This window comes from Hordeum vulgare, chromosome 2H (assembly GCF_904849725.1).
Source record: "Hordeum vulgare subsp. vulgare chromosome 2H, MorexV3_pseudomolecules_assembly, whole genome shotgun sequence".
In the NCBI taxonomy this organism is placed as follows: Eukaryota; Viridiplantae; Streptophyta; class Magnoliopsida; order Poales; family Poaceae; genus Hordeum; species Hordeum vulgare.
In genome coordinates, this window is record NC_058519.1 from 417,399,330 (window position 1) to 417,424,954 (window position 25,625).

General features: G+C 46.6%; 1 protein-coding gene and 1 long non-coding RNA gene across 2 annotated transcripts; both read right to left on the minus strand.

Annotated features, from left to right (window-relative positions):
- Nucleotides 1-10,414: 10,414 nt before the first annotated feature.
- Nucleotides 10,415-11,410, minus strand: LOC123430181. The gene is made up of 3 exons (XR_006622884.1): nucleotides 11,360-11,410; nucleotides 10,988-11,097; nucleotides 10,415-10,624 (listed from the first exon to the last, which is right to left on the minus strand). It is a non-coding gene; the product is annotated as an uncharacterized LOC123430181 (long non-coding RNA).
- Nucleotides 11,411-19,911: 8,501 nt separating this feature from the next.
- Nucleotides 19,912-20,244, minus strand: LOC123427804 (COP9 signalosome complex subunit 5-like). The gene has a single exon (XM_045111934.1). It carries the CDS (start codon nucleotides 20,242-20,244, stop codon nucleotides 19,912-19,914), a length of 333 nt encoding a protein of 110 aa, XP_044967869.1.
- Between the last annotated feature and the right edge of the window lie 5,381 nt (nucleotides 20,245-25,625).

Consider the following 25,625-nt stretch of genomic DNA (forward strand, 5'->3'; position numbering starts at 1 on the left):
GGTCTTGACGACGATATCATCCACATAGACGTGGATGTTCCTACCGATCTTCCGCAGGAGGCATTGTTGCATGCAGCGTTGAAAAGTGGCACCAGCGTTCTTCAGACCGAACGTCATGGTGGCGTAGCAGTAGGCCCCGAAGGGCGTGATGATGGATGTCTTCAACCAGTCAGTCGGGTCGAGCTTGATCAGGTGATAGCCCTAATAGGCGTCCAGAAAGGACAGCAATTCGCAGCCGGATGTGGAGTCGATCGCTTAATCTATCCGGGGCAAAGCGAAAGGGTATTTCGGACACGCCTTATTCAAGGTGGTGTAATCGATACACATTCGCCATGTCTTGTTCTTCTTCAGCACCAGGACTAGGTTGGCCAACCAGTACGGGTGGAAAACCTCCATTATGAAGCCGGCTGCGAGAAGTCGGGTGATTTCTTCTCCTATTGTGCTTTACTTCCCCTCAGCGAAGCGGCGCAGGGGTTGTTTCACCAGCTTGGCATCCGGCTGCACATGAAGCTTGTGCTCTGCGTACTTCCTCGGAACTCCTGCCATGTTCTTTGGAGACCATGCCAAGATGTCCCAATTCACACGGAGGAAGTCGAAGAGCTCGTCTTCCTATTTGGCGCTGAGATTAGCACCAATGGTGACGCACTGCTTGGGGTTCGCAGGGTCGAGTGGCACCTGCTTGGTTTCCTTCGCCGACTTGAATGACCCTTCGCCGGCCGACTAGGATGGTGGAGTAGGGATCGCCGACTGCTCGGTATCCTAAGCCACGAGCTGGTCGATCTGCCTCTTCTCCTCCGCAATCACCAGTGCGTCGGCCAGACGGCTGCTGTCGCGTGCACACTCGAGCGACTTCTTGTAGTCGCCAGCGATGGTGATGACGCCCTTGGGACCCTACATTTTCATCTTGAGGTAGGCATAGTGAGGGATGGCCATCAATTTGGCCAAAGCCGGCCTTCCCAGCAGTGCGTGGTAGGGGCTGTTGAGATCCACCACCTCGAACCAAATTGGTTCACGACGGAAATGTGTATTGTCGACATCGAGCTGGATTTTGCCTATCGGTGAGCAGGACTGTCCTGGCACGATGCCATGGAAGACAGTGCTGGTCGGCTGGAGATCCTTCTCCTTCAGCCCAAGCTTGAGAATGGTGTCGCGATACAGGATGTTTATGCTGCTCCCGCCGTCGACCAATACCCGGGAGAACCGGCAAGTGAGTCTCTTGGAGGCGAAGGTGGGGTCGAGGACAAGCGTATGAGCCAGGGTTTGGCATCACTATAGAATTGTCAGCCCGGCTCCATGTAATTGACATTTCAGACCAATGTATGAACTGGGGAACCGGGGGGACCGTGGTGTTCACCTCACGTCGGCGTTGTCGCTAGCTGTGCTTCTTGTCGCCTTCGCTGGTGAAGACGACGTAAGCCCCGTCTTGCATGGGGTACTCGTCATGGAGACGACCATCATTATGAGGTGGCGGTGGTGGAGCTGGAGCCGGCCCTGGAGCCGGAGCGTGAGGCACAGCAGCAGCCGCCGGGGGAGCCGGCAGACCTTCACCTCGTGACAGTCGTTGTGTGAAGCTGCACTGCCGAAGGGTATGGGTGGCCGACTTCGCCCCAGCGTGCATCTTGCATGGTGCATCGATCATTTGCTCAAAGGTGAGCTTGGGATGCCATGTATTCTTGCGGTCCGCTGCCGCTCGGAGCCGGCTTGGGTAACCGGAGCATCTTCCTCCTCGTTGGCCACCTACTTGCTTCCAGAGCACGAATCAAGTTGATCCGCCTTGCGCTTGTTGTTTTGGCCGCCTCAGTTGTCGCCAGCCGGCTTGGGAGTAGACAGCGTGGGGACAATTTTGTTCGAGGCGGTGACCTTGACTCGCATAGCAGAGTCAGCCGTGGCGTATTTATCCGCCTTCGTCGTGAGCACCGCCAAAGAGGTGAGCTCAGTGCACATAAGCTTGTGCTTGAGTAGGGTGCCGTCTCGGCAGCCATCAATGAAGTATTGAATGGCTTGTACCTCATGCACTCCTTCGCAGGAGTTGCGCAACTCTGTCCAACGTGTGACGTAGTCGCGAAGGGGTTCGTCAGTTTCTGGATGCACATGGCCAGCTCGCGAGGCCGCCGAGGGCGTTTGTAAGTGCCGGTGAAGTTGCGGACGAACCCCTTCTCGAAGTCAACCCAAGAGTTGACGTTGCTAGCTGGCAGGCTATTGTGCCATGTCCTGGCCGAGCCGGTCAGCATGAGAGGCAAGTAGCGGACTGCTACGCGCTTGTTTCCCCGAGCAATGCCGACTAGAGTGGTGTAGTCGATCAGCCAATCCTCTCGCTTGGATGTGCCGGTGTGCTTGGGGGTGTGATACGTCTCACACATATCTATAATTTTTGATGGTTTCATGTTGTTATCTTGTCAACTTTGGATGTTTTATATACCTTTTATATCTTTTTTGGGACTAACTTATTAATTCATTGCCAAGTGCCACTTCCTGTTTTTTCTGTGTTTTTTGACTCTTTTCAGATCTGATTTTGGAACGGAGTCCAAATGGAATAGAATCCCCGAAATGAATTTTTCCAGAACAAAAGAATATCGGGGGACTTGAGGGCCAAGGCAGGAGGCCCACAGGGAGCCCACAAGCCCTGTAGCCGCGGCCAGGGGGGCCGCGGCTACCAGGCTTGTGGCCTCCCTAGAGCTCCCCTACCCTAGCTCTTTCGCCTATATATTCCCTAAAATCCTAGAAAAAATAAGGGTGTCCATGAAACCACTTTTTCGCCGCCTCAAGCTTCCGTTTCTGCGAGATCTCATCTGGAGACCCTTCCCGGTGCCCTGTCGGAGGGGACTTTGGAGCTGGGGGGCTTCTACATCAACATCATTGCCTCTCCAATGACTCGTGAGTAGTCTACTTCTGACCTACGGGTCCGTAGTTAGTAGCTGGATGGCTTCTTCTCTCTCTTGGATATTCAATACAAAGTTCTCCATGATCTTCATGGAGATCTATCCGATGTAATCCTCTTTGGCGGTGTGTTTGTCGAAATCCGATGAATTGTGGATTTGTGATCAGATTATCTATGAATTATATTTGGGTCTTTGCTGATTTTTTATATGCATGATTTGATATCCTTGTATGTCTCACCGAGTCTTGGGTTTTGTTTGGCCAACTAGATCTATGATTCTTGCAATGGGAGAAGTGCTTGGTTTTGGGTTCATACCGTGCGGTGACCTTTCCCAGTGACAGAAGGGGCAGCAAGGCACGCATCATGTTGTTGCCATCAAGGGTATCAAGATGGGCTTTCATCATAGATTTGAGATTGTCCGTCTACATCATGTCATCTTGCTTAAGGCGTTACTATGTTCTTATGAACTTAATACACTAGATGCATGCTGGATATTGGTCGACGTGTGGAGTAATAGTAGTAGATGCAGAAAGTATCGGCCTACTTGTTTTGGACATGATGCCTATATGTATGATCATTGCCATAGATAACGTCATGACTTTGCGCGGTTCTATCAATTGCTCGACAGTAATTCGTTCTCCCACCGTCTACTTGCTTTCATGAGAGAAGCCACTAGTGAACACTACGGCCCCCGGGTCTACTCACAATTATCATCTCAGCTTTTACTTTTACTTTGCTTTGTTTACTTTTTCTTTTCAGTTCTCACTTTGCAAACAATCTATAAGGGATTGACAACCCCTTCATAGCGTTGGGTGCAAGCTCTTTGTGTTTGTGCATGTACTTGTGACTTGACGCGATCCTCCTACTGGATTGATACCTTGGTTCTCAAACTGAGGGAAATACTTACCGCCGCTGTGCTACATCACCATTTCCTCTTTAAGGGAACACCAACGCAAGGCTTCAAGGCCAGCAGCAGGGTGTCCCGAGGGAGAGTGAAGCTTTTGGGGAACGGCTCCCCTCGGATCCGGGGGCCGAAGCATGCCAGACCAATGGGACCCGCCTCCTCCAGGAGGGCCGATTGTGCCAGAAGGTTGATGCGCTTGCGAGCATCATTATCACTGTGAGGAACGCGAGGACCGATCCAGGCTGAGATCGGAGTGGTGTCCTGGGACCCGGCCGACTTGGCCTTTGGCCGCCACCTCGGAGGGGGAACCTCATCCACTGAATCATCCTCGTCACAAGCCTCCCTGCGGCGCCGGCTGGAAACCGTCTTGCTCTGGTGCTGGGAACGTCTATCTTGGCTGCCCTCACCCTTCCGTCCAGAAGTGCGATGCATGGAGGAGCCTTCGGCATGGTGACAGCCGCTGGGGTTGCGGTGAGCCTCCGGTTGGGCTCCCGGAGACATCGATTGCGCGACGCTGGGGTAAAAATGAGCCTGCTACTCGCTAGCGGCGTCCAGGAGATCTTGGACCCGCTTCTCTTGAAGGGCGCGCTCCTCGCCCTCCAAACTAGACATCTCCGCATAGCCACCTGGGCGGCCCGCATGTTGGCCACTGGAGTTTCATAGATAGGCTGCCTGCCACCCAAGATTTTGACAATGACCCGGCCACGGCCGCGGACCTCACCGCGCCGACTAGGGCCATAAGCAGCCGGAGTGAGGCCGTAAGAGGAGTTATACTCGCACTGCACGGCCTCCATCCGATGCTTGGTGGCGGCGATAGCGATTTCCTCTGCCAAGATCTGCTGGCTGGCATCCTCCAGTGAGGCCCTAGCATCAGCTTGGTTGTCGTGGTGGCGATGGGCGTCTTCAGGCCGACAAGGGCGGTGTGAAGCAGGTCTGCAGAGCCCGCAGCGGGGTCAGCTTCCTCCGCCGATGCCTTGTCGCGAGGCTTACTGGTGCCAACACCAATGACCATCACCTCCATGAGGTTGGAGACGACAATGACATGGTGCGGGGCAAGACACCTCACAGATGACGGTGGATCATCGCAGACGAGCACCTCGCTGGGGTACTCATCAGGCGCAGGCACATTCTCGAGGGAGAGCCTGCTGAAGCTTGCGCATAGCGTGTCGATGTCGATGCCCTCGCCAAGGTGGTGAGGCTCATCGTCGAGGCGCATGTCGTTGAAGAGAACGCCGAGGTTCGCAACAGCAGCGATGACATTGCTGGATAGCTACTCGTCAGCGAACTCCTCGTTAGAGTCCGTGAGACGGCCTGGATCATCGACCAGCATCGCAGAAACCTCCACAAGGGCAGGCTCCACGGGCATGCTGAACGATCCGGACGGAAGGCATCCGACGGTGTTGGCGAAGGGTCCCGCCCGGAGCATAACTATGGTCGGTGCTGCGGACAGCACCACGGTGGGCGCCAAATGTCGGTGTTTACTCTCGACATCAGCCATGGGTAGGCTAAACACGAGTGGTGGGAATCGTAAGGACATCGGCGGGCTCCAGGAACGGGATTGGTTTAAGCGAGAGGCGCACGATATACCCAGGTTCTGGGCTCTCCGTAGAGATAACATCGCTAGTCCTGCCAGAATAGTTGATGCACCAAAGGGATTGCAGTGTGCTCCTTGAGCTGTTCGGCGGAGGAGGAAGAAGGAGTTGCTGGCTCGCGTCTACCTCTCCTGTATGGGTGTGTCTGTGAGCTGTTGACCGACCCTCTGCATGGAGGGGGATCGGGGGGTTTTATAGACGAACCCACCGACCTACAATATGGATAAAAGTACAAAGGAGGGGCCCGCCTGGAAGCCTCGCCAGCTGGCCAAGGGACCCACAGTAGTCTGGTCTTGTCGTTGGAGGGGCCCGCCGACTGCGAGGTCCCATCTGGCCATGGGACCCGCCGGCCAGCCAATGGAGCTCTTGCGTAAGGCCGACACAGGACACGTGTAGTACGTCCGGCGTCGTATTGCGAGATTCGTCATGGGTCGCTAGTATGGCTATCTCCACTATTACCACGCCAAGCTTGGTAATGGAGTGGGTGCTGATGGGCCTATACTGTGCTGGTTTGACGGATCGGAGTCGGCCTAGGTCAGCGGCATGGCCACTGACACTGTATCAGTCGTGCGCCCCAATCTTGTACTTGTGCTGACGTGTATCCACCTTTATTCGTAGAGTCTAGTCCCAGCCTAGGGTTGGATGTGACTAGGGCCGCCTAGCCGGCTAGCGGCCTCGCTAGCCGGCCTTGAGGTTGTCGTCTCGCTCCTAGACGGCAGGCGCCTCCCAGCCGGCCAGGAGGGATTGCCGTCTCGTCCCTAGCCGGCGGGAGCTCTCCAGCCGATGAGGAAGAATTGTCGTCTCACTCCTAGCTGGCAGGAGCTTTCCAGACGGCCAAGAAGAGTTGACCGTCTAGAAGAAGTTGATGCTTCCCTTCTCTCTTGGATGCAAAGGAGTAGGCTCGATGAGCCTACCTCGGGGTTATCCCCCCGTCAGATAGAGTGATGCGAGTACCCTAAGTATGAAAAAGGATCCCGCGTCCAAGTTCTTAAGACTAAAACCCTTCTTAAACAATCGGCAATAGTCTCGGGGACTACATCCAATGTGTGCACTCAGCGTGCCCCCACTAGCTACAAAACCGCTCGACTAGATCACGCCTGGCCGAGTCAAGAAAAAGAAATAAGAGTGTGTCTTCGAATCAGACCGTTGCCGATGCAAGCACTCGACAACGGTCTCGGGGACTACACCCAGTGGGTGCACTCAGCATGCCCCCACTAGATACAAAACCACTCGACCAGGTATGGCCGGGCCAAGTCAAAAAAGAGACCATCTTTCAATCAGACCCCTACCAATGCAAGCACTCGACAGTGGTCTCTGGGAGTACATCCTGTGGGTTCACTCAGCGTGCCCCCACCAGATCCTAAACAAGCAACCATACGACACAAGAAAACACCCACTGGGTTCAAAGTCAAGATGGACAAGATTCAATCAGAAACGAACTTACAATTGCACTTACTCGGACGTTAGCTTGACACGTCGAACTGGCATCATACGCCAACTTGCTAGCTTCATATGCCTCTCTGGTCAGCTGCAACTCCAGTTTGGTTTTTCGGGACACGGTGTAGAGTATATGCAAGCGTTAAAGGAGTCGGCGTTGTAGCAGAGGTAACAAGAGTTACAGGAGGGGGCGCAGTCGGCACTGTAGTCACAACAATCGAACCAGCAGGAGGAGCTATGGTCACAACAATCGAACTGGATGGAGGACCATTAGACACCGACATTTTAGACATGGTCTTAGCTAATTCGGCAGTCGAGTGCCGTAGTTCTTCATTGTCATCTAAGAGGATGATATCTGTAGTTGTCATTCGACAATATCAGTTAGTTCAATCGACGAATTTCATCTAGAAAACAGAGCACAATGAAGACTTGTCATACCTCATTGGGAGGTAGGGATGTCCACGGCATCCAAGTCCATGGGATCTTCTTCATCTCCAGTAGGCGACATCACCGAGGTAGTAGCTCTCTCAAGTAAATTCCACTCGGTCGTCAAAGGCATGAAAATTCATAATGACAAAACAAAAAAAGAGCTAGACACTCACGTTGGAGCGACTAGCATGGCAATCCTCATTCGGGGTAGAGCCTTCCGAGGCCTAGGAGCATCAGGCTTGGGTTGTTTGGCAGCTTTTTCTGCAGATTCATTTGGGGCAGATCTTTCACGCTTCACGTTCCTAGTACTGGACACCAAGGTCTTGCTTGGGGTAGCCACTAGATCATGACGATGCTTGGATCGAGACTCGGGGCGCGGAGGACACTAGTTTTTTTCCTCACTCTCACTCGAGTCATCTTCACTCCCCTCGTTGTCTTCTGCATGGTCGATGTCAATGCTGCCACCTTCAATTTCCCCACCGATGTCAAGCTGAGCCCCGTTGGGCACGGTTGAATGCATCTTTGCCCACTCCTACAAGATGTATAAGTAGAAAAGTCAGTTGGCCGAAGATTCAGTCACTCGACAAGGATATGAAAGTAATCAGCAAAGAAATAATGTACCAGGTTCCGTGGCTTGTTTTCAGCAGAGTAAGGCAAGACCCGCTTGGGTCCTAACGGATTGTCGCAGGCTCAAGTGATGCTTTTAACCCACCGAGCCATGGTTTCTTTAGAAACCTTCTCCGGGTGCGACCAAGTGGAATCCTGAGGGCCCGAGTAGTGCCACATAGCATGATCCCTCGCCTGAAGAGGCTGAATGCGCCGACCAAGGAACGTTTCAAGCAAGTCCATCCCTGTCACTCCGCCGCGGACCAAGTTAACCACCTCATTTACCAACATTCCTTCCCGAGTCTTTTCCTCATCCAACACGTTTATCGTCCTAGGAGCACCCGGTCGATCCAAGGTGAATGGGGGAAGGCCAGTCGACATGTTTGGAGATGCAATATCATTACAATAAAACCAAGTCGACTGCTAGTTCCGGACTGACTCAGGGAGGGTCATGTGAGGATACGTACTCCAACTCCTCTTTTGAATCCCCAGACCACCACACAACTGAATGACATGAGTCCTACTATCACTCGGATTAGCTTTCTTCACTGCTTGGGAGCGCACAAAGAAGATGTGTTTAAATAGTCCCCACTGAGGAGGACAGCCCAAAAAGCATTCACACAACGTAACGAATGCAGCAAGATATGCAATGGAATTGGGAGGAAGATGATGAAGTAGCGCACCAAAGTAATACAGAAAACCGCGGATGAAAGGATGAGGGGGTAAAGAGAAACCTCGTTCAACGTGAGTAAGGAGGAGGAATCATTCCCCTTGGCATGACTCTGGCTCCAGATCCTGTTCAGGCAGCCTCTATGACTTCTCGGCTATCATCGTGTGTTCAACAAGCTCCAAAACATCCTCCTTCCGGACAATGGACGGGAGAAAATCTCCTTGGATCCACCCTAGCGGGAGCGTAGATCGGCCGCCTGGCTTCTTCGACTTTCCGCCCTTCTTGGCACGCTCGAGCTGGCTCGTCTTGCCTTTCATCATTGCAGTGGCGGTAGAAGCAGATCAATGAAGCACCTGCGGGGCGGAGGTGGTGGTGAAGCAGGGCAGAATCAGAGAAAAGCACTTCTCCGACCCTAGTGTCGGTCAGGTTTATAACCGCCCGAGTGAGACACTGACTGGTGGACCTGCCAGATCTCTGTCTATTCCGATAATAGAGGAGACACGATATATGGCAATAAAGGCGGCGCGATAATCGAGGCGTCGCTGCCCCACTTTCCCTGGTTGACCCATCATCATCGCGCAGCGTGCGCTAACCAAAATTTCAAATCCCGTGTAATCCGGACCTGACGAAGTTATTTTTCACATCTCAAGATCTCGTTAGCCACTCGGATCAACCTTAATGCTTAAATTCACTCGGACGTGCTTCACAACAGAATCGATCAAGGTGAATGACGAAGACTTCATTCGACGCACAATTCTATTAAGCTCGGAAGTACGTTCAAGATCGGTATACCTCGACAGAATCTGCATCGACCCCTTCCTCACTCGAACCCCGATCCATTCAGGGGCTAATGATGGGGATGTCACTTGATAACGGGATCACATAATTGGGAGACTGATGTGATGGACAAGACCCAAAACTATGAACGTAGCATATGATCATCTCAGTTTATTGCTATTGTTTTCTGCATGTCAATGTATCTGTTCCTATGATCATGAGATCATGCAACTCCCGGACACCAGAGGAATACCTTGTGGGTTATCAGACGTCGCAATGTAACTGGGTGACTATAAAGGTGCTCTACAGGTATCTCCAAAGGTGTATGTTGGGTAGGCATGGATCAAGACTGGGATTTGTCACTCCATGTAATGGAGAGGTATCTCGGGGCCCACTCGGTAATACAACATCACAATAACCCTTGCAAGCAATGTGACTAAGGATTTAGTTACGGGATCTTGTATTACGGAACGAGTAAACACTACTAGGAAAAGGCCTGCTAGTGGCGCATCTGTTTTGGCTACTAATGGCGCACTACAGGTGCGCCACTAGCATCACGCCATTAGAATTTTTTGCTAATGGCGCACCTGTCCTGCACCATTAGTATCTGGTATACTAATGGTGCACCAGGTAGTGCGCCATTAGTATAGCTCATGGTGTGCCATTAGTATCAGGTATACTAATGGCGCACCAGGAAGTGTGCCATTAGTATAGTTCATGGTGCGCCATTAGTATATGGTATACTAATGGCGCACCAGGTAGTGCGCCATTAGTATAGCTCATGGTGCGCCATTAGTATGCCTCCCAGGGGCCATGTTTACCCATGTGCTCTGGCTTACTAATGGCGCACTAGTTGACGATGCGCCACTAGTGTGCTTTTGCAGTGCGCCACTAAAGTGTTGAGTGGTGCGCCACTAGTATGAATATTAGGTATTATTTTTTTCTTTTTTTCTGATATTTGCACAGATTACAAAACATATTACTGCATAGAATATAGAGAGCACAACATATAAACAACAGATTTATCGAATACAATAGAAGATTAGTCTCCGAATACAATTCATCATATTAGTCTCTGAATTTAAAATACCGAACAAAGTTGGAACATTACAAGTCTCGAGACCGCGAGTAGCGAGTTTGTCTTCACATTACAAGTCGATATCGATCTTCTAAACTACCATCACATAGAAGAGAGATGCGGTCATCACGAGAAAGACAGGCAAAATTATCTAAAGTACAACATCATCGACACCAAGCATGTTACTGAAGCCGTGCCTGAAGAATCACATTCGTGTCCTTTGCCTGCTACCCCTGTCCTCGTCTTCTACCACCTGTTGCGGAAAGGTGAGGAACAAATTATGCTCCGGTAGGTATTTGTGCTAGTTCAAATTAGCGTACGACACGATGAAATCAATTTGAAAGAAAAACTAACATTGTGAAACGAATGCATATTTTGGGAGAACCTCTACAATAAAGAAATCATCCAAAGAGCTTTCATAAAGAGAAAAGCATAATTACTGATCCCCCCTAGGCCACTACTACTTTATGTGTTGGACAGCAAATCGTACGTGACAACTGACAAGACAGTAAGATTTGTTCGATTTTATCAATGTTTATAGGCGAAATGGTGTATGATGACATCAAGAATATTCATACTCATGTCAAAAAGATCATACTGAGAACGATCGATTTACCTCGGTGATAACCTTCCTAGATTTCCGCCCAATCTTTGAACTTGAATCAGAGTCCGATCGCTTGGGTTTCTTTGTTACTGGCTCTTCCATATCATCTTCATCTCCATCATCTGCAATCATTTTGTATTTTGTATGGAGGTCAGATTTGCAGTTGGCACTACTATGCCAATTAACCATTTTGTCTAAATAAATATTTCTACACCGCATACTTAATTAAACAAGTCAGAATGGAATTTCAAGGCCCATATTTCAGAAAATGTAAAGTTTCTTTACATTATCTAGTGAACACAGAAAAATGAGAAGTATCTTCGCAAATCAGAGCACTCTAGAACTTGCAAAATTAAAATCAGTAGAAACAAGGGAAATGTTTACCATCTTCATCACCAAAGCCTTCAAAATCTTCCATATCATCCATGTCACCCACTTACAAGAAATATGCTCATACATGACGTTTTTTAAGATGTCGTTGATGAATTCATCATAAATCTATGATAATTTCATCCGAGATCATCGTAAACCGTTTGAGGGGATCAAATCTACATATAAGTTACGACGATTGAGTCAAAACGTCATAACTGCATAAGATGAGATCTTCATAACTTTTACGACGAATATAAAAATGTCGTAACATGTTCTAACTATGTTGACATGTCACTTGTGGGTCCATTCTATCCCACCTCATCCTAATTTATGAAGCAACCTACTATTCTATCATTCCAAAAATTCTCGAAAAATTCTCATACATACTTTGGATCATATATTCCTCAAATATGTGAAAACCCTTTCTTCCATAGTTCAAAAATAATTCTGCAATATTCATTTTCCTATTCTGTTCAGGATAGCACTTTATGAAGGAAGTGCTATTTCTATTTCTTTGATTACCCTCATATTTTTTGGGCACTCTTTCCTATCTAAATCATTGTCTCATGAAAACTTTCGTAACTATTTGCCTAGTAAATCTTTCTCAACAAATTTCCAAAGTTTATGTTCAGCTAATAGCTTTGTGAAGGAAGTACTAGATAGGAATATCCTCATGATTTGAATTTTTTTCACATCTTCTTTGTGCCCAAAACATAGCTCTCGACAAAATTTTAGCCCCATCTAACAATCCATGTGAGCTCATCATCCAATCTTTGTTTCTGGTAATATTTTCAGATTGTGAAGCAACTACATTTTATATTGCTTCATAGTTGATGAAAATTTACCATGGAATAAAACTGACCATATAACCTCACTCCACCAAATTTTAGCTCATTTAATTCAGTCAGTTTTCCTCAATATTTTTCCCAATATTCTGTTCACTAGAGAGCTTTTTTGGTCGAGAGAACCAGTTTCAGTCAGTTTCCCATTTTTTTTGGAGCTCATTTAATTCAGTCAGTTTCCCATTTTATATTCCCAATATTACAAACGGAACCAGTTTCACTCCACCAAATGTGGTCTAACTCTAGTAAAAAATTATGGTGCCATTTTGCAAAATATTTTTGATAGATGATTGACAAAATTTCTCTATTTTTAGTACTTGAAAACTATTTTAAATCATTGATTTTCTGAATCAATGAGAAATCTTTCCACGGATCGATGACATGGCGTCCATCCATCCATCCATATCTCCAACCCACATCCATCCATCCATCCATCTATCTACAAAAAGAACAAATTAAAAAAGAGATACCCAGCCGCAGCCCAAACCCTAGCTCACACCCCCTGGCCCCCATCGCACCCTTGCTCCCGATCCGGCGCCGCCAGTCCTCTCGCCTCCACGAGAGCCACCACCTCCCCCCACCTCTGATCTGGCGGCGCCAGCCCAATCTTCTCCTAGATCCAATGCCACCGCACACTCTCCTCTCCTCCTCCTCCCAGATCTGGAGCAGCCTCGCTTCCCTCTGCGGTCTTGCCTCCCTCTCCATCGTGCTCAACGCGCTCGCCATCGACCCCGGGCGGCCGTGGAAGGGGCCCTGGGGTGCCGGACGGCGTGCTGGCGATGCTGCCGCGGGACCCTTACGAGCAGCTGGATCTGGCACGCCGCATCACCGTGCTGGCCGTCGTCGGCTAGGTCACCGAGGTCGAGTGCGTGGCGGCGCGGCTCAGGGAGGGCGCTGCCGACAGGGACCAGGAGAACGCTGAGCTGCGGGACCGCGTCGCGCTGCTCGACCGCGCGCTCCAGGAGACCAACGCCAGGCTCTGCGCCGCGTGGGCCGACGAGGAGGCCCTGACCCTCCCCGGCCCGTGCGCCGACGAGGAGGCCCTGACCCTCATCGGATCTCGTCGTCCCCGTCGAGTTGCGGGACCGCGTCATGCTGTTGTCTTCCTCTGCTTCTACTAGGTGCTGACTGCTGAAACAAGAGATGGTGCCGACCTCCAGATGCTCATCGACCCCGCCAAATCCAACAAGGCACTGCCTCCCATTTGGTCAAAGGTACTCACTAACATTGCAACAATGGCTCTGTCACTCGGTGATCTCATCTCATACTGATGATTCCCTATTGGTTTTTTACCAGGTGCTGAGATTCTTCACGGACCCGCACAAGCCGACGATCCTGGCGTTGTCGCAGCCGGACCCCAAGAAGAACACCACCACGCTGCTCAAGGCATACGGCGAGAGACGAGAGCTCCCGGAGCTCGCCAACCTGGTAACCACATAGTAGGCTACACTCATCATACTAGAGTAGATGTGATCGAAATGACGGAGCGAATTCACCTAGCTGATCCTGTGCAACGGAAATGGATGCAGACGCTCATACTGGGGAACAGAGACGACATCAACGAGAGACGGAAATGGATCCCGCTCCACGTTGCCCATGAATCTGACATGCTTAATTCGCAGGGAGTGTTCATCAACCCGGCTCTTGTAGAGCCGTTTGGTCTCACAATCATCGAGGTAAGAACAAGATCCGTTACATTTTTGTGACTGATCATTCGCCAGCTGATCGGGAATGTGAATTTTTTGGTCTGTGGCAGGCCGCCGCTTATGGTCTGCCAGTGGTGGAAGTAATATGTTGCTCTGATGATCAATGATTTTTGCATAAATCAGCTGGTTAGAACACCGTTTATGCCCCCCTTGCCCTTTGCATAGTAGCGAGTACTCTGTAGTTTACCCAACTGAAAAATACTTGTTCAATCCCATAGAAAATGTTCTATTGCTGCACTGCTGGTTGTGGCTGTAAGATGCTAAGATTAGAACAATAATATAGGTTTACCCCTCCTATTAGCGTCTTCATAAGAAATATATTTTTATCCATGTGTCATATCATAACTTTGCATAGTTATGTTCCTACAACTGAATCTCCATGATCTTATACTGTTTCTCTCTAATTGTTCCTAGAACTGAATGATCCATCTAGTTATTGCATCTAAGTAACTATCTTTGTCAGTTGCGTAATATCCATAACATGGAATGATCGTCTGATGTCTACATTAGAATAGCTTAGCCATGTATTAGCTTTTTTGGATCATTTTTGTATGAGTTGCATGCATAATCAGTTAGTGAAGGTTGTTGGCATTTTTAATAATTATAGTTACTTATGTATTTCAGTCAATAATGCATTACTCCAGTAAGTTTTTTTTACATGACTGTACCAGTTGTTGTCCACTAAGCTTTGAAAGTTAACACAAAGAATCTGTGCCCTAGGATAATCGCAAGGAAGGCAATCTCATATGTTAGTGCCCTTGGGAAAATAATGAATGCTTGGCATGGCATTGTTTCCATTTGTGCAACGGAGTGTGTGTAAAGTGAACAATGCATGATGCTTTTTTAATAGTTGCAAATTAGCTGACTATGTGCCCAGGACGCTTTGCTGCTTTGACTGATTTTGAGTGTCCACTAGAGTGCTATACAGTGCCAGTAGTTTTTTTAGTTCAGATAAGTTTGATGAGCTGCACAGTGCATCAGCGAAGAATCAAGAATGGCACACATCCAGGTATATCTTTTTTTGCTTTCTTTTGGAGAAGTTTCAAAGTCAGCGATGAGTTTCGAATTTGTGTCTATGTGCTCACTCCTTTCAAACTGTATGGTGATTGCAGCACCTGCTCTGCTCTAACTATAGCTGCCATTTTTCCTCTTACAGGTTAGGAGGGGAACGATAAAATTATAGGATCCCGGCGTCGCCATGTTCGCGAAGAAGGATTACCAGCAATGGCGTCTCATCTGCCGAATGGTAAGTGGTAACAGATTTGCAAAATGAATGACAGTGTGCAGTCTTAATATGCTTCGTCAGTGCAGCTGTCTGCTTGATTTATATATCTGCCACATATATAGTTTTTGGCCCATTTGATATCCTTGATCATCTTTGATAACCTGGCACATTCTTTTGGGTAGTGCATAATGTACACAATGTTGAATTAGGGACCAGTTTTTGCTTCACTTCAGTAATCGTTTTTAATTGATGGTCTGATGGAATGGATAGTAGTCTATCTTTGTGTCGATGCTTCAGGCCCTTAATTACATTTTTCAAATGCTAATTCTAGTGGTATTTTCAGTCGATTAAGTTACTCAGATACGCTCACACTAGGTAGTAGGCTATAGTGGCTTCCATTGACAAACTGCTGACTCAGTAAAAATGTGTTCCTTCTAGTTCCATTGACAAACTGCTGACTCGGTAAAAATGTGTTCCTTCTAGTTACATGCAAGGTATGTCATGAAGTGGTATAGCTTTGTCTGTTGGAAAAGCTGATTATTGTAGTACATGTTCAGGCTATTGCTTTTACAACCATGTTTAGAGTTCCTTTACGTAATGGATTTGAGATGAACACTGCTGCTGTTTGTTCCATGTTTCCCATTTGCAAATTTGCATCAAGGAAAATGATATATTGCCGCTTTCTCTATATTTGGTTCGGATGCACTAGCACTGCATTCTATATCAATCTCTGTGCCAAGCATACTTGTCTTTCTATCTGTTGCTTAATTAAATACTATCATTCTATGCAACTATGAACATACCTTTCTGGCAACTAGTATTCAGTAGGAAACTACATGCACAAGTTATGCATTTGAATAGAAGCAAGTAATATATTCGGTGGTGATTGATTTCATGTGTTGGTATGCTTTGTTCTATTTTTTCATTACTTATTTTTCCCTACCAAGTGGCTATATGTATATTAGTTGATCATCATATCTCCTTATTTTGTTCTCCAAATCTCAGGATGCCCCCGTCCTACTCTTATCAGGGCTGACGTACCTTGGTCAGCCCGAAGAGGCAATATCTCAGAATCCTGTCGCATCTCGAGCATGCCTCATAGGAGAGCGGAATGAAGTCCACTGTACTATTGGGACAGTAGCAGATGTGTCATTGTTCTATTGTGCAATTTTGTTCATTCTTGCTATATTCCTGTGTAAGAAAATGTATTCATGAGATGATTTATTGTCTTATGTAAACCTGGGATATGTATTTTGTGATGTTATATGATGAATGATTTTAATTCGACATGGAGTTTTCTTGATTTAAATATTAAATAGTGTTGGATTTAATACTGGACAAATAATTGGGTTGAAAAGGCTCAACAAATAGAAATGAATCCATATTTTGGAACAAAAAGTTGTTGAATTCAAAAATGAAAAAGGGCCAAAACAGAAACTGGACCAAATGTATTTGGGCACTAAAAGCCCAGGGCCCAAATTATAATGATATAAAAAAATTCGAAAAAAATACTAGAAGTGGCTGTAAATAGGCCAAGGCCCAAAAAGAAGCCCAATAAGAAAAAGCCCCAAAAATAAAATCGGACCATGTGATCAATTGAAATGGATTGGGCTGATTTTAACCATGACGTTTTGATTTCATCGTAATTTTGCCACGTAGGACTGCCACATAGGACTGGGTTAGATTGCCAACGAAGATTTAGTATTGTCGTAAAGGTTACGACAATCCAGGAATTGTCGTAAAAGTTACGACGATTTTGATCAAAACATCGCTGCTGTTCATTTCTGACGCTCCGTTTTCGACGCTTGGTTTTTCGTCGTGAGATCGTCGTAAATTAAAAACCGTGACGATGTAGCGACGAAAAAATAGCGTCGTGTATTAGCATATTCCTTGTAGTGACCCATCTCGATATCATCACCTTCAACATACTCTATCTCACCTTCCTGTATTGGCAAGTGAATCCACAATATATGGGAAAGATTGTGAGCAGTGAGAACATAACAAAATTAGCTTGATTCTCAGAGTCGATACTGTCTTACGTCTTCCTCTTCTATCTTAGGAGCCAACTCATATTTTTCCATGTCAAGGATAGTATCAAACTGCTTGAAGGGGAAATTATAAATTTCACCATAGACACCCTTCCTCAGGCGCTCCTTTAGTTCACTTTCTGTGACCCTCGCACTCTTTTCTGTGACCCAAGTTTCGTTAGTTATCATAAATCAAATAAGGACGAGACTGTTAAAGAAAAAATATTTGGTAATACTTTCACAAAAATATAGACGCATACGCATATCCGGAATAATATAGACGCATATGCATATCCAGAATATAGCTTGTTGAGAGATACTCATTGATATATAGACAGTAAACGTATGAGTATTTAACTCTAGCTTTTGTGTGGTAATACTTTCACAAAAATGTATGGACATCTTTGCATTGTACAGTATAATGCTTGACCGTTTGCCTGTCAGGTTGAGAGCATAAATGCATCATTCATCCATCAACCCATCTATAGATCCAGGATGATTGCTTACATCTAGCCAGGTATACTATTGTTATTAAGAAACTCGAACATGTGACATTATAGATTATTGTCTTCCATGTTCCCAACCTGATGTTTTTTTGATTTTTTTTCTACTTACAGCAATCTACTTCTTGGGCGATAATTTTGACAATCATAAAACCTTTCAGGTCTGACTATCTTGTGATGGTGATTCTAGCGAAGATAGCAAAGGTAATGATACATCAAAAATGATGGGAGCGACTCTCAACATTCAGAAACATTCAGATTTCATAGTTTAAGAAAGAAGCTTGCACGACAGTAAGCTAACAAGAAAACTGCACAATGAGTAATGATTTGAGACTTGGAAGCGATGGGATCAAATTATCAGTCCTTACCTACTGAAAGATAAGAGCACGGTTATAAAAGTAAGAGCATTCATCCTTACTGTGAATTATTGACGCTTTGCAGATGGGAAACTATCATTGATAGGGCAATCAGCTGGGGGCTGGCTCGCGCACGTGTACATGGAGGAATTTGGGACTTCTGACGTAAGTTTACTGCTCACACTTGGCACTCCCCACCTGTACGGTTTTGTGATCTGATCATTGTATAAACGGATGGATAACTAGTCTGGTGGTACCATTTTTTTACTTCTAACTCACACTTGGAGTAACCTGAGAAATTTAAGGTTTCCCTGTGGTGAATCCTATTAATGAAATTATTGTGTGCCCGTTGTGCATAAGGCGATCGTGTACTGTAGCTGAAATTCAGAAATTTGTTATTGTCATGAGAGAAATTGATGCATTTACTAGTTAATTTACAAGGGTTTGAACATGGGAAAATGATTGATTGAATCCTTCAACAATTGAGCAGGTCATTGTGTTGTTGTTTAAGTCGGAAGCTCTTAGTTTTCTGAGAAACGGATGGATTCAGTAAATAATGCATAGTACTCTGAACATGGGAATGGTTACTTGACTACATCAACAACGCATAAATGACAAAATAGTGCCAGGCTCTGGATGCAATTGGCTGACTATGTTGGATGCACAGGTGGCAGCAATAGGGCACATGGACATGGCGAAAAACTGGGAGGCCAAGAAACACCAAATAAGCTAAACATCAAGCAAAGTTAAGATCAATCACTGTCATGCCCACATAATTTATAGTGGTTGTGTTTAAGCTTTTTAGGTGTTTGGGAACATTGTAGCACTAATATTTTTAAGCACAAAAGACAAATCATGTCCAGTGCATGTGCAAGGAGAACCTGAATCAACACTGCCCATAATAATAAATCTAACACTCTAATTACTCCCTCCACCAAGATAAGCAATCCGTGCCTGACATTTTAGACCCCAAGTAAAAGTTTAGCCAGCAGGAACCAAATCTTCCCACATAAGTCATCATAACAAATCCCCTCAGATGAGCTCGATTCGATACTATCCAGACCATGGAGGAGGGCATAGACAGAGTAGGCAGAGAGAAGGAGAGTCGCGCACGCACCAGCACCCCCTAGCCATGGCGCACATGAGCTCGTCGCCGACGGGGTGCACCGCGACGGTGAGCGGCGCGTCGTCCGAGTCCTCCCCAAGCACAATCCTCGCCTGCAGCCCAACGCCCGAAAAGAAAATAGTCAACCCGACGGTAAAATAACATAATTATGGTATATAATATGGTCAAATTGTACTTGGGAAATAATTAGTACAGTAAATAATCTGGTCAAATTGTACTTTGAAAATAAACTGTTGAGCACTGGTCATGTGATTCGTGTGATGTGTTGATGACAGGAACAATCTTCTAATGTGTGCCTACAGTGGATTGATGCATAAGATAAAGCCTAACAATCTTCTAATTGATCTGGTCATGTGGCTGGTCAAATTGTACTTGGAAGAAGAGAAAAATGTCATGGTGACAGGAAGTCAGAAACAATCTTATCATGCGGGTGTGTCTAACACTCTACAGTGGGTTAATGCATAAGATAATCCCAAATCACTATTGCAGGGACACTTTGCACAGTGCTTAGAGACCAGACCACCATCATGCATGCTATAACCAGGCTCACTTTCACTAGTCTCTTGAGTCCTAAAGTTTGACCTAAGCCACGTCTAGAAAAAAAAATCAGCTAAGCACATCTACAAAAAAGAAGTTTCACCAAAGCAGAGTAGTACCAGGTGCACCACTAATTAACCCAGGATTGAGTGCATCTATGTAACTAATCTTTGTGCCATTAGAAATGCACTAATTTTGTTTCTAAAATGACAGTCTATTCAGAGCAGCATTGCAACATCTGGTCAGATCGAGAGCTCCAATGATAAATAGGGACGGTGGTGGCAGAAGGATTTGGGGCGAGCGTTGTACCTGCCCTGCATGAGGCCCATGATCTCGATGGTGCCGCCGGCGCGGGCGTGGACGACCATCTTGAGGAGCGCGAGGGCGGAGATCCTGGCGCGGCGAAAGTGGTGCGGGTCGGTGGCCCAGGGCTTCTCCTGGTGGGCCCGCGCGTTGGCTGCCTCGTCGTAGTGGTAGATCGCGTCCATGGCGTCCGGGTGAGAGGCGGCCGCCGGGATGTTGTTCTCCAGCTCCCACATCTGTCGCGCCACCGACGACGACGAGGTGGGGTCCATCGCGCTGTCTACGCCGGGCGGGCGGCACGCAAAACCCTAGCTAGGAGCGGAAGGGGAGGATGAAGAAGGGGAAGATGGTGATGCGGGTGGGGAGGCAGGGCGGGAGGTCGAGCCCTGGCAGAGGACGCAGCAGCGAGGTCGAGCGGGGGCGAGAGCTCAGATCCGTCGGCGTCAATGGTCGGCTCGGCTCCTCACGGCGCCGCACGGCGGGGCAGGGGAGGAGGCGATGGGTGAGTGGCTAATGGCGCACCAGCTTGTGGTGCGCCATTAGTAGTTTTGCAAAAAAAAATATAGTAGTGGCGCACCACCTACAGATGCGCCATTAGTAACCCTGGTTACTAATGGCGCACCAGCTGGTGGTGCGCCATTAGTAGTTTTGCAAAAAAAATTATAGTAGTGGCGCACCACCTACAGATGCGCCATTAGTAACCCTGGTTACTAATGGCGCACCAGCTGGTGGTGCGCCATTAGTAGTTTTGCAAAATATATATATATATATATATAGTAGTGGCGCACCGAGTGTGTAGTGCGCAATTAGTGTCCATCACACTAATGGCACACCTGCACATGGTGCGCCACTGCTATACAGTAGTGGCACACTACTTGTCTGGTGCGTCATTAGTGTCTATATCATCTATAGCCCTTTTCCTAGTAGTGAAAGAGACTTGCCAGTAACGAGATCGAACTAGGTATGGGGATACCGACGATCGAATCTCGGGCAAGTAACATGCCGAAGGACAAAGGGAACAACATAGGGGATTAACTAAATCCTTGACATAGAGGTTCAACCGATAGAGATCTTCGTAGAATATGTACGATCCAATATGGGCATACAGGTCCCGCTATTCGTTATTGAACGGGGAGTGTCTCACGTCATGTCTGCATGGTTCTCGAACCCGCAGGGTCTGCACACTTCAGGTTCGGTGACGCTTCGGTATATTTAAGTTATATGTGTTGGTGACCGAAGTTTTGATCGGAGTCCTGGATGAGATCCCGGACATCACGAGGAGTGCCGGAATGGTCCGGAAATGAAGATTGATATATAGGAAGTTGGTATTTGGATTCCGGAAGGTTTTCGGGCATTGCCGGCAGTGTACCGGGAGTCAAGAATGGGTTCCGGGGGCCCATTGGGTGGGCCCACCACGCCCAAGGGGTCCACATGGGTTTATGGGATGCGCGATAAGGCTTAATGGGCTGGAAAGTCATCTAAGGAAAGCCCATGAGGAAAAAGGTGGAAAATCCAAAAGAGGTGGGCAATTTAGGAAGGAGTCTTAATCCAAGTGGGTTTGGAGGAAGACTCCTCCCTCCTCCACTTCGGCCGAAGCCAAGAGGCTCACCTTGAACCTCAAGTCTAGGCCCTCCCTCCTCCTATATATACTAGAGGGTTTAGGGTTTTTGAGACAAAACGTTGCCACGTGCAACCCTAAACCTCTACTTCGCAGTTCTTCCTCTAGATCAGATTTCTGCGGAGCTCGGGCGGAGCCCTGCAGGAATAGATCACCACCACCAGCAGAGCGCCGTCACGCTGCCGGGGAACTCATCTACATCCCCGTCTCTCTTGCTGGATCAAGAAGTCGGAGATTGCCATCGAGCTGTACGTGTGTGGAACGTGGAGGTGTCGTCCGTTTGGCAGTTGATCGGGACGGATCATGGGACGGATCGTGAGACGGTTCGTGGGACGGATCCTGGGGACGGTTCGTGGGACGGATTGTGAAGACGTACCACTACATCAACCACGTTTATTAACGCTTTCGCTTAGCGATCTACAAGGGTATGTGGATCCAATCTCCCTTTCGTAGATGATCATCACCATGATAGGTCTTCGTGTGCATAGGATTTTTTTTCCCGTGCAACGTTCCCCAAGAGTGGCATCATGAGCTAGGTTCATGCGTAGATGATATCTCGAGTAGAACACAAAAGCGTTTGTGGGCGTTGATGTTCAATTTGCTACCCTCCTTAGTCTTTTCTTGATTCGGCGGTATTGTAGGATTGAAGCGGCCCGGACCAACTTTACTCGTACGCTTACGAGAGACCGGTTTCATCGACTGACATGCAACTAGTTGCATAAAAATGACTGGCGGGTGTCTGTTTCTTCAACTTTAGTTGAATCGGATTTGACCGAGGCGGTCCTTGGAGAAGGTTCAATATCAATTTGCATATCATCGTTGTGGCTTTGCGTAAGTAAGATGGAATCATACTAGATACCCATACCAGCCACATAAAACATGCAACAACAAATTAGAGGACGTTTCTAGAAACAAACACTTTGCTTTCGGATCTGAGATAGGAGATGTACCCAACTGTTTTGGATATCCTATGAAGGTGCATTTATCCGCTTTGGGTTCGAGCTTATCAGACTGAAACTTTTTCACATAAGTGTCGAAGCCCCAAACTTTCAAGAAACGACAGTTTAGATTTCTCTAAACCTGAGTCTATACCGTGTCATCTCAACGGAAATACGGGGTGCCCAATTTAAAGTGAATGCGGTTGTCTCTAATGCATAACCCATAAACGATAGTGGTAATTCGATAAGAGACATGATAGCATGCACCATACCAAATAGTGTGTGGCTATGACATTCAGACACATCATCACACTATGATGTTCTAGGTGGCATGAACTGTGAAACATTTTCCACAATGTCTTAACTGCGTACCAAAACTCGTAACTCAGATATTCATTTCTATGATCATATCGTAGACAGTTTATCCTCTTGTTACGACGAACTTCACTCCGAAACAGAATTGAACTTTTCAATATTTCAGACTTGTGATTCATTAAGTAAATACTCTAGTATCTACTCAAATCGTCATTGAAGTAAGAATATAATGATATCCACTGTGTGCCTCAGCACCCATTGGACTGCATACATCAAAATGTATCACTTCCAACAAGTTACTATCTTGTTTCATCTTAATGAAAACAAGGCCTTGCTCATGTGGTGTGATTTGCATGTCACTAGTGATTCAAAAACAAGTGAGTATAAAGATCCATCAGCATGGAGCCTCTTCATGCAATTTATACCAACATGACTCAAGCGGCAGTGCCACAAGTAAGTGGTACTATCATCATTCCCTCGTGTCTTTTGGCACCAATATCATGAACATGTGTAACACTACGATCGAGATTCAATAAACCATTGAAGGTGATTATTCAAGAAAATAGAGTAACCATTATTCTCTTTAAATGAATAATCGTATTGCAATAAACACGATCCAATCATGTTCATGCTTAACGCAAGCACCAAATAACAATTATTTAGGTTTAACACCAATCCCGATGGTAGAGGGAGCGTGCGACGTTTGATCATATCAACCTTGAAAACACTTCCAACACGTATCGTCACCTCGCCTTTAGCTAGTCTCCGTTTATGTCGTAGCTTTCATTTCGTGTTACTAATCACTTAGCAACCGAACCGGTATACAATACCCTCGTGCTACTAGGAGTACTAGTAAAGTACACATCAACATCATGTATATCAAATATACTTCTTTCGACTTTTGCCAGCCTTCTTATCTACCAAGTATCTAGAGTTGCTCCGCCTTAGTGACTGTTCCCCTCATTACAGAAGCACTTAGTCTCGGGTTTGGGTTTAATCTTGGGTCTCTTCATTAGTGCATCAACGGTTTTGCCATTTCGCGAAGTATCCCTTCTAGCCCTTGCCTTTTCTTGAAACTTAGTGGTTTTACTAACCATCAACTATTGATGCTCCTTCTTGATTTCTACTTTCGCAGTGTCAAACATCGCGAATCACTCAAAGATCATTGTATCTATCCTTGATATGTTATAGTTCATCACGAAGCTCTCACAGCTTGGTGGCAGTGACTTTGGAGAACCATCACTATCTCATCTGGAAGATTAACTCCCACTTGATTCAAGCGATTGTCGTACTCACACAATCTGAGCACACACTCAACGATTGAGCTTTTCTCCTTTACTTTGTGGACAAAGAATCTTGTCAGAGGTCTCGTACCTCTTAACAAGGGCACAAGCATGAAATCACAATTTCATCTCTTTAGAACATCACTTATGTTCCATGACGTTTCAAAACGTCTTTGGCGCCTTGCTTCTAAGCCATTAAGTATTTTGCACTGAACTATCGTGTAGTCATCAGAAACGTGTATGTTGGATGTTCATAGCATCCACAGACGACGCTCGAGGTGCAGCACACCGAGTGGTGCATTAAGGACATAAGCCTTCTGCGCAGCAACGAGGACAATCCTCGGTTTTACAGACTTAGTCTGCAAAGTTTGCTATTAGCAACTTTCAACTAAATTTTCTGTAGGAACATATATAAAACAGTAGAGCTATAGCGCAAGCTACATCGTAATTCGCAAATACCATTAGACTATGTTCATGACAATTAGTTCATTTAATCATATTACTTAAGAACTCCCACTCAGAAAGTACATCTCTCTAGTCATTTGAGTGGTACATGATCCAAATCCACTATCTCAAGTCCGATCATCACATGAGTCGAGAATAGTTTCACTAGTAAGCATCTCTATGCTAATCATATCAACTATACGATTCATGTTCGACCTTCCGGTCTCATGTGTTCCGAGGCCATGTGTGCACATGCTAGGCTCGTCAAGCTTAACCCGAGTGTTCCGCGTGTGCAACTGTTTTGCACCCGTTGTATGTGAATGTTGAGTCTATCACACCCGATCATTACGTGGTGTCTCGAAACGAAGAACTGTCGCAACGGTGCACAGTCGGGGAGAACACAATTTCGTCTTGAAATTTTAGTGAGAGATCACCTCATAATGCTACCGTCGTTCTAAGCAAGATAAGGTGCATAAAAGGATTAACATCACATGCAATTCATAAGTGACATGATATGGCCATCATCATGTGCTTCTTCATCTCCATCACCAAAGCACCGGCACGATCTTCTTGTCACCGGCGCCACACCATGATCTCCATCAACGTGTCGCCATCGGGGTTGTCGTGCTACTCATGCTATTACTACTAAAGCTACATCCTAGCAAAATAGTAAACACATCTGCAAGCACAAATGTTAGTTTAAAGACAACCCTATGGCTCCTGCCGGTTCCCGTACCATCGACGTGCAAGTCGATATTTTCTATTACAACATGATCATCTCATACATCCAATATATCACATCACATCGTTGTCCATATCACATCACAAGCATACCCTGCAAAAACAAGTTAGACGTCCTCTAAATTTTGTTGTTGCATGTTTTACGTGGTGACCATGGGTATCTAGTAGGATCGCATCTTACTTACGCAAACACCACAACGGAGATATATGAGTTTCTATTTAACCTCATCCAAGGACCTCCTCGGTCAAATCCGATTCAACTAAAGTTGGAGAAACTGACACCCGCCAGTCATCTTTGAGCAACGGAGTTACTC

Coding starts and splice junctions, on each gene's coding strand:
- LOC123427804 (XM_045111934.1), bottom strand. CDS start 20,244: ATGGACCCCACCTCGTCGTCGTCGGTGGCGCGACAGATGTGGGAGCTG.